Genomic DNA, 10,336 nt, shown 5'->3' with positions numbered 1-10,336 from the left:
CCTAGAGGTATCACACAATTGGCTACTTCTTCTTGTGGAAGAGAGAGCCACGGGCTACCTATTAGGATTTCTATTCCTTTGTTGCAATTGAAAGATGAAATGATGCAAGTTCAATCCCTAACCCCAAAGTGCAAGTATGAACTAATAACAAGATTGCAGAATTGAACTTAAACAATGGAAAGCTGTAAACACAAGGACAAGACAAGAATGTAAATGTGTACCCGGAGTTAAAATCTGACTGAAAATGTTCAGGACAGGGGCGCGGGCGCCACTATCCTGATTCTGCCCTTGAAACTGTTGTTTTTGCACTTTGGAAAAGCTGTCAAAAATGCTGAAAATGTTGTCTGTCAGGAGGACCAAGGCGCCTAGCACCCCTGTCCTAGGGACCAGGGCACCCAGCGCCCCTGTCCTGGAAGGACCAGGGCGCCCCACGCCCCTGTCCTGGTCTTTTGCTCTGAAATTTGGTGCGGAGTGCTGTCTTGACCTGCTATTCCAGGATCTGAAACCTGCGGCGTCGTTCGAGTCCCGAAACCTGCACTTATATCTGAAAAGATGTTTGGGCGGCTATATAAGGTTTTGCCTTAGTCAAACCCCCGCTTCGGTGATTTCCACCTCCACGAATAGCCAAGTTGTATTGTAAAATGTATTGTGTGTGCAGACCTAGTGTGTGTGCAAGGTCCTAAGATGCAAGTAAGCAAACTAGAGCAACCTAGAAAGTAAACCCTAATTGCTCATAAATGATAATGTAAATGCTCTAAATCAAGATGCAAAGTGATCTAAAGCATGAATAAAGGATATGTTGAAGCTTATGCAAAGACATGAAAACAACATGAAATCATACCCAACCCTCAAGGGAGGAGTACAAGCCAATCTTCAGTCGGTAATCTCCTATTGTTCTTCAATGTCTTCCAAGCCCTAAATGGATGAATGAAATTGATAAATGCTTGATAGAAGGATGTTGAATGTTATTGAAGTCTTCAAAGATCTGCTCTTTTGCTGCATATGAGGTTCCTGAAAAGCCAAAATTTTGACTCCTTTCAAATGAAGAAAGAGAGCTCTTATATATGAAACCCTAGGCCTTAATTCCAACTTTAGGCCAACCTAGAGATTGAATATCCCGCCAATTTCTTGGGGTTAAGCTTTATTTTATGATTGGATCGTGCTCCTAAAATTTTGGGAAAAATGTCCAGGACCATGTTGCACTCCGGGCGCCATGGTCCCGACAACTTTTCACCAAATTTTTAGGGCCGTCGGATATGATGATTTTAGAGAGAATCCCAAAGTTACAGGTGATTTCGAGATGTTTTGACCCCCGAAATCAAGCCCCCAAGTTCAAAATAGGACCTAATTAGGGTTTTTGATTAAATGATGTATTGGAAGAATAAAATGAAAGGGGCACACTTTAATGAAAAGGGCCCAACTTTATGATGTGGGAGATGATGAAATAGGACCTTAGACCTAATTAATTTAATTAATTAAGCGCTAAGGGGAAATGCAATGCAAAATGCAAAATGCGCCAAGGCGGGTGCTAAACTAGGTGTGAAATTGTACCACCCTAGCAAGTGCGTACAATTTACGACGCTACAGCATTATACTTGACCGAGTTATTATTTGAATTATCTGTAGAAAATGATGGAAATTCCTTATTTATGCTCTCTACCACATCCTAGTATGATAGTGAATTCTTGTTTCTTAGAATGAAGTAGAAAAATGAAAATGCATATATTATCTAGGCATGCACCAGATTCCCTCTTGCTTTTGAATTCTTTGGTTAAACCAATTCGTGCAGGGTCGGGTATTCTTGATTGACCAAGAATTTTGGGGAAGCATAAGCTTCAAGGTTAGGCAGAAAAAGCGCCTGATTCTTGTTCTCGTCTGCGTTCAAAGGACTGAAGGAAGCAACTCAGACTAAAGATCGACGGATGCATCTTCTTGTATATTCTTAAGGCAATTTGGAAGCCTAAGTAGGAAATAAGGACTTTGAAGTGAGAAATTGTATTATTCATTTGCATTATAATGATATATCTATGAATGTTTTTATATCCATATTCGATGTTTTCTTATATCTTGTATAAAATATGCTTAAAGTTTGAAATTTAAGTTTATTTGTGAATAAAGAGTAGTTTAGGGTTAGATCCTAGATTGACGTCTTTACATTACATGGGTGGTAGTGGACCAAATACCCTGAGGAGACTACAAGAATAGTAGATCACAAAGCCACCTCATGGCAAACAAAGATACATCATAAGTTCATTAACCCCACATTCCTTATGCCCCCCAAGGCATTCATGCCATACTTTCTCCCTTTATGACCCCCAAATGCACAAACCAGGCCATGCAGCAAGGGTCACATATACACCCCTTGAGTTCACTCTCATAATGAGAGTCTCTCATTCGAGGGCTGTCAAACTTCTACCACTCGCAAGACCATCCTACTCTCCCAAGAGTAGAAGGCCTTGGTTACTCCCAAATCACAGGAAATGCATAATAGAATAAAAGAAGGGTTGCATAATAATTTTTACAAAAGAAAATATAAGACAACAACTTTTTCATTCAAACAATCTTTCCAACATAAACATGCAACTTACAAGAAAACAAAGAAGTGGATGAACCAACCTTCAATTTTCCCAAAGGTGTGTTAGAACTTAGTTTGAGGATGAGCAACCCAAATCCACAATCCTCCCTTCTACACTTACCAAAATTTCAAAGCCAAAAACTAACTTTTCAAAATGCAAGATCACCAAAAATGGAGAGTGGGTGATTACCCACAAAATCTCTCATTCTTGCCTAAAAAGACCTCAGTGAGAGTTCTCACAGGTTTCTAAAACTGAAAAAGGAAAAAGTAACAAAAAGTGGAAAAGGATCTCTCATCAAAAAGGAAGGTTATCTAACCTAGATGGCACCTTCTAATTTCAATTTTCGCTCACCTTAGGAAACCCACTTTTTGAGGTGACTAAACAGTCACATGAGAGTAGACAAATGCCTAAAAAAACTCCTAACCCATAGGTATACCTTATGGACTTTAGGAAACACCTTTAAACTACCCCTAGGAGTCCATTTGACCCCTTATAAACCCATCTGAAGTTAAATTTCGGGTCAAACCTATGTTGACCACTCCAAAGACTCTCTACCCAAGGAAAATTTAGAACCACATTCAAATGTTTGAAAAAGATATGGTTGAAACAACTCCCTCTAAGAGACAAGTCAAAAATCAAGACATAAATCAACACATGTCAAGTGACACAATAAAATACAATACAAAATTACACATTAAATTTGTCTTTGGTTGGATTTACACAAATTAATAAATTCAATTTAATACACATGCATCATTTACTTTCACAAATAAAATACGATACATACGGGGTGTTGTCTCTCCAAATAAACAACCCTTGGTTTTGCAAACGTACATAGGTCTAGGTTTGTTTCTCCATAATATTTCCATGGTCACATGGATAATTTTCCTGTGCATCTCAATTACACATTAGTACTCCCAAATAACCTCATCAAATATTGGACACATGAATAAGAATACACATCAAACACTCTGCATATAATTGACATTAAACAAATCAATATCTCATATATCCAAATAAATCCACATAAGTAATTATCATAATCCTCATAATTTTGATCCATACTTAAGACATGCATTCTATTTCTATCATCATAATAAAGTCCTGCAAACCCAATAATAACATACATCATCTCAAAGTTATCCTATTCTAGAATTATATAAAGTTATGTATCCATAACACATCAAAATGTACACCTCAAGGTGAAATGATTTTATAACCTGGTTCAATTACTTTTCTCACCAATCTATCCATCTAACATAGCCCATCTTATTGAATTATAGCATTTATTAGTAAGGTCAACCATGGTCAACTGAGTTAACCAGAGCTTGATCGGGGAGGGGCTCTACATCCTCCTCCCCTAGAGATCGACTTACTCCTAGAAGTCGCATGAGCAGAATACGAAATAGGGACATAACATTTCCCATAACTTAAAAAGGTTTCTCTAAATCTTATCTTGCCTACTACAAAGATGTATTACCAAAACTAGCTTATTATTGTAATTAGTTTACTATCTTCATAAGGTTAAATTTTTACATTTCCCTTCCATTTCAGGTAGGTGTTTACAAAATTCTATCTTTCAACAACTTACATTAATGCACCATCCAAATTACATCAATAAAACACATCAACTCCCATAATCAAGGTTACACATGATAGTTTACTTATTAATTTCTAAGAGTCATACTTATTAAGGGTTCATGTAAAACCTGTTTATCCCACTGCAATTGTCAGCCATGCTCGCCACTAAAGAGAATTGACATCACAGTTTATCCATAATGAACCTACTTATTTTACATCAAGGTGCCTCCTAAGGGGGTTAATTACATATTTGGTAAACCACCCTAGGTGCATGATTTCTTCCAACATCCTTAGGCAACAAGGAATAATCAAGTTTAAGTTCTTTGAATCTACCCATAAGTAGGGAAATTTTCTTCTCCTAGGGCCCACAATGCTTGGTATTTCTAGGCACCAAGGTTTTAGTTTCATAGGTACATTATTCGCAAAACCCAAACATTAAGGTACATAACCATCCCATTCTAAGGGAGTGATGAAAATTAATAATACTTCATTTTTTTATCTCATCCCCGCAATCATCTCCATGCACATGCCAAATTTACCAGTCTGCAATTATCATCACTTTCTCAATTCATTAGGTCTAGATCACACACACACACACACACACATATTTATTTATTTTTATTTTATTCTTTTGTTATAAATTTCCTCTCTTAGATTACTCGCAAATAATTTTATTTAGGAGAATATTCCTTTCTTTACCTTATTTCAAATTAACATTCTTCGTTTATTCTGTGTGCCTAATTTCACTCCTTGCGGTATTATCCCTTGACACACTATCAGTGGTTCAATAAACATGATAGACATTACACAAATCACATCACTAGGGCTAGCTATATGAACGTCAAAATGACCACTTGACACTATAAAAGATCAAAATAAAAGTTACTTTTACCAAGTCCAATCCAAGAAGAAAAATGTTGGCAATTTGAAAGATATTAAAATTAGCAACATGGCAAGTGCCATAGCTCCAATAAAAAGAAACATAAATTTAGTGGTCCTTTCATCATAAAAATAAATAAATAAAAAGAAAGTACTAGCCCCTAGGTCACAATATACTATTCAAAAAAAAAAAAAGTCAAAAAAAAAAAAATTGTCGAATCAAACTCGAAACAAGATGGCCATACTAGCCATGCTATAGGGAGTAACCGCAACACATCACCCAAGATCACACATCCTGAGTGTGTTAGGAAGTGATTATTAGACTCTTGAGATTCTTAGATTATCTATATTCTTTTATTATTTACGAAATATCTTATACACATGAGATTGCAATCGTTTTATAGATCATGTTCCATTTTAACCTTTACGTGATTGCTATCACAAGCCACACTTTCCAACATAATCCATTATCTATTTAGGGTTATTAGCATCCATAATTATATCTAATAGGTTTTTGCACTAACTCTACCATCCTCCGTCCATTCTCCTAGGACTTCCATTAATTTTCTTGATATGCTAAACCTTGGTTCAATATTACGTGGTAACTCATGCATCGACACTTTCATGTCTTACTCACATGCAGTGGATAGTTCGGCACAAAATTGTCTCTTGTATACTTAGAAACACTTAGAATTTGAAAAAAAAGATGTAATCATATAATTCTACTAGGGACCTCATTTGTTTTCTTAGCACCTTTGCTAGCTCCTTGAATTTTCACCTCTAAACATCCTTTCATCCTCATCAATAAGGAGCATGTTGCCAAATTACTAACACTTATGGTTAAGAACCATTTGGGGTGGACTAATTTTCAAGTAAAATCAATAACGCTTGACAACTAATTCCTTATCACACATTTCATGACATATTTCAAACAACATGGAGAGTTGACTTGTTCCCTCCTACTTCCCTTATGCAACTTATGATATCTAGGGGGTGTGCTCTCGAGAAGTGACCAACACTCACCCTATTAATTAAAATTTGGTAAAAAGAATTTATCCCTTTCCATATTTTATTTTTTTATATTTACTTACTAGCCAATTTCGGCATATCACAACTTACAATTTCCTACAACCCACGTAAACCACCTTATCATCATAATATCCTGTTACTCAATTACAGTATAACATAAAGGTGTCCAATAATTACCAATGCCTTAAGACTCCCATAACTTCCAGGTTCTCCCTTGGCTAACCACCTAATTCGGCTCCTAATCCATGTTCTCATAATATCTTATACTACCAACTAATCATCATTAAAACCTTCGTATTATAATACTGCTATACTATCTTTCCATAAGCCATTTCCATCTGTATGTTGTTCCATCCATACTTAATGTTTTCGCATACCTTCACACTTGAGTGCCATAAATTTACAAACCTACTTCGGTTGTGTCAAGTAGTTAAATTGTGTTACATATTGTCTTGTAACTAGCGACTAATCATGATTGGGTTGCACTTTTCTCCTTAGGTTCTAAAGGAATATTAGTTACTCATTCCTAGAGTATAAGATCCTAATACTTTTACACTTCTTGCACTTCAATAGGGATTTTTGTACGATTCTCAAATCATCCCTACTCTCCTTGCCATTAATTTCTCCAAGATTGTCTTCCCATAAGAGAACTAGTTGTGGCTTTACTTTGCTTGTTTCCCCAATTATATAACTATGGATGAACTTGGGGTTTATTGCAATTACATGCTTTAACCCAAGAAGTTCATGTATCCTTTATCCTTAGTTATTTCATCTATAATATGGCTAGGGTCCATTTATCAAGGAGATTGTCATTCATCGTTTTAGTCCTTATCTTCAGGGTTATACAACTCTAGCTTCTCTGCGTTGCTACAAGGATTGTCTAATGAATGCTCTTAGTAAGCAACCTATCTTGTCCACACACTTAAGGCACCTATTCATTAGGATAGGTTAATGCTTCTTTCTAATATTCGCAAGAGTACCTCTTAACACTTCTTCAATGTTGTCTCAAATGGCTGTTGTGGTCCTCGAACCACCAAAATTTTCGCCTAGCTTAAAAAAAATTAAGTTGTCGCTATCTCAATTATCTTGTTTATTGTGCCTTCATCTTATGTCTAACTAGCTTGCTTGACTTGCCAAGTCTAGAACATACCTCGATGGATGGTATTCTCTTAGTTACCATCAGAGGTATTTTATTGTAGAATTAACTCATCATACTTGATTTGATTAGGGCAATAATTGTATTTGGGTTCCAATTGAATGGTAATCTTATAAGTACTAATGATATAAATTTAGTTTATTAAATACCGAGAATGTTTATAATTTTAAAATGTTTGTAGTCTCTGGGATCTTATTATGCCATAAATAGTATGACTAATTAGTTTCAAATTTCAGGGCTGTTAGTGACCCTTGGAACCCCTTGAATTGATATATGTTGATATGTTGATTTAGAAGAATTTTCACTTAAGTTTCACTTTGTTATTTCGCAAGTTTTCCACCTGGGTGTTATACTTCGAAGCCATAGTTTAGTTCAACTAAGTTATGAATGTAGCCCATGTTCACCAGTGTATGAACCTAGGGCTCTGATACCAAAATGTCATGCCCAAACTTTTGGGCAAAAACACACACAACAATTTTTTTTTTGAAACACTTAATTGTATGAAACCTATGCTTAATTAGATGTGACAACTTAACAGGTTGTTCCAAGCAAAAACTTAAATTATAATGAAACGTTTTTCTAATGTGAGTGATCAATATTACAAATTTATCTAGAAGTCTTAGGTTTCTACAAAACTCCTAGACGACAAAGTTAGGATATTCCTAACATATCAAATTATGATAACTCCTATTATCAAATGGAACAAAATGATTTTTATAAGGACAATAATAAATTCACATCGAATTTCCCTTTTATTACAATTGCAAATTATAATTCTTAATTAGATGTGTTAGAGTATTCGGGTATTTACTTGATTAATTAAACAATATTTGTTTAATTATTTAAGTTCCTTTTATCTCTTTTACACTTAAGCTAACTTTAGGTGCATATAATTAATTATTTTAATTAATTATTATGTGCAAACCTAGGTTTTCCCTTTTAGGGTTTCTTGACCTATTAAAGGTTGAGTTCTTTCTTTTCATTGTATGAAGAAAGATTATTATTGACAATACATTTTGGAGCATATTTTTCCTGTGTATTCTTTCCTTCTATGATTTGCTTCATTGCTTCTCCTTGTAACAGGTTTTTCAGCTTGCAGAGATTATTTGGGCTCCTGTGGTGTTGTATTTTCTCAACTCCTATATGGTATCAGAGCTTTAGATCTGCAGCTACCTATTCTTGTTTTGAGAATTTTGCTTTGGAAGCAGATCTACGGTTTCAGGAATTTTTTATGTACCTAGGGTTTGAGCTTTTTTTTTTAGCATTTTTGGCCTAAACAGACCTCACCATCATGCTCAGAAGGCCTAAAAACCCCTATGGTCATATAAAATTCTACCTATTTTGGTTCCTGAACCTCTCAGAGTATTTTTTCTCCAGATCCAGACCATACGGCCCTGGCACGTAGTTCGAGAAAAATTTTGAAAAAAAAATTTGCCTTTTTACGGCATGCAGGCTGAATTTTTGCTTTTTTATTTAAAAAAAATTCAAAAAAAGCAAAAGGGTGAATAGGGTTTTTTATAAAAAAAATTTCACACCCCCTGCCAGCTACCTGCACTTTCTGGCACTGGCCCCCGCCGGCCCCCTTCCGGCGACCCTATTGCCGCTGTCGCCGCCTACGGCCCCCCGCTCCCTGGCTGCCACCTCCCGGCCCCCGCTGGCCCCACGGTCACCACCTGCGGCCCCCCGCTCCTTGGCTGCCACCTCCCAGCCCTCGCCGGCCCCACAGTCGTTGCCTGCGACCCCCGCCGCCTGATCCTCTGCCACCAGCCGCTGCCTGTGCAGCCTCCTTCGCCCGGCTCGCCACCCAGCCTGGTCCTCGCTCCACCTGGCCCCACCGCTCAGCTCCCGGCCCGCCGCCCACGCCCGGTCGCCGCTCCGCCCAGCCACCGGGCCACCACCAGGCTGCCGCCGAAGCATCGCCCACTGGCCACCGGACCACCCACTGGCCACTAGACCCCCTTTTTTGGCTTTTCCAGGGGGGGTTTGGTTTTTTGGCCCTATCTTGGGCATACGGAGTCATTTTTTTGAAAATGAATAGGCATCGAAAAGATGGTTTTGAGGCCGACCTCATGGTGTTGGTAAGTTTTTTCAATTTTGCTATTTGACTGTATTTTTTTACAGTCAAAGTGAGGTCTAGTTTTTACACTCCAGGAGACATAGAATGAGCATCCGACCTCCATTTTTTGAAAACTTTATATTTTCGGAAAGCTTGTGCTGTGTACTTTCCAAAAATTTGAGTTTTTTTCCAAATTCTACTCCATGCATATTTTATTCAGTTTTTTGTTTTTCAGCACTCTAGTGGATATCATGGTTGTTTCAGGTCCTGGGATCTCTTTTCTGAGTAGGGTGTCTCTATTTTGATTCTCATTTCTATTTCCAGTTTTCTTATCATTGTAGCTTGTAATTATGCAAACGCACTGAGATAAAGTGCCATCATGCATTGTTTACTTGGAATCTTGCATATCTTGTGTCTTGTTGTACATGCACTATTGATCAAGTGCCATGAGGGGGTTGATGTTTGCTTGTTGTTTGCCATCTTCCTTTGTCCAGTGAGTGTTCCTTCCACGACATTCGCCTCATGATAATGTGTCTCAGCACCTTTGATGTTCTTGGTTCTTCGTCATGCAGTTGTTTTTGGTTATCCTTTTCAGTGTTCCTGTCCCTTTCCCACTTCCGCATTATGGGGAGGTTTATCCTATTGGTTCTACTACTTCTGTGGTTCGATTGATCAGCTCTTCAGGCTTTGGTTTCTCATCCCATCTGTATCTTCGATTTCAATTGTTTTGCCTTGTTTGCCTCCTGATTCGAGTAGTTTCATTTGAGGGCACTCTTGCAGATTATAGTCTTCTCTACCTGGTCATGTTCTAGTTCAGTGGATGTTCTTCAGATCAGCAGTTATTCTTCGACAGAGTTTACAATTTCTTCATGCTTCAGTGATATTCTTTTTCATCTCTTTTTGGAGTAGAGTTTTGTTCCCACGAGGTTTTCTCTATTTCTCCAGTTCATAGAGATTTCATTGTATTTGGGTACCTGATCAGGCCTTGTTGTCAGGACTCATCTTTATTGCTTTCAGTAGTTGTTCTAGGTTTTAGCTTCTCCCTAAGTCTAGCTTAAG

General features: G+C 37.4%; 1 protein-coding gene across 1 annotated transcript; it reads right to left on the bottom strand.

Annotated features, from left to right (window-relative positions):
- Positions 1 to 8,766: 8,766 nt before the first annotated feature.
- On the bottom strand, positions 8,767 to 9,138 carry LOC131875702 (uncharacterized). The gene has a single exon (XM_059220320.1). It carries the CDS (start codon positions 9,136 to 9,138, stop codon positions 8,767 to 8,769), a length of 372 nt encoding a protein of 123 aa, XP_059076303.1.
- Positions 9,139 to 10,336: the final 1,198 nt, after the last annotated feature.

Source organism: Cryptomeria japonica, chromosome 5 (assembly GCF_030272615.1).
Source record: "Cryptomeria japonica chromosome 5, Sugi_1.0, whole genome shotgun sequence".
Taxonomy (NCBI): Eukaryota; Viridiplantae; Streptophyta; class Pinopsida; order Cupressales; family Cupressaceae; genus Cryptomeria; species Cryptomeria japonica.
This window is presented reverse-complemented; position numbering and strand designations above follow the sequence as displayed.

Coding starts and splice junctions, on each gene's coding strand:
- LOC131875702 (XM_059220320.1), bottom strand. CDS start 9,138: ATGCTTCGGCGGCAGCCTGGTGGTGGCCCGGTGGCTGGGCGGAGCGGC.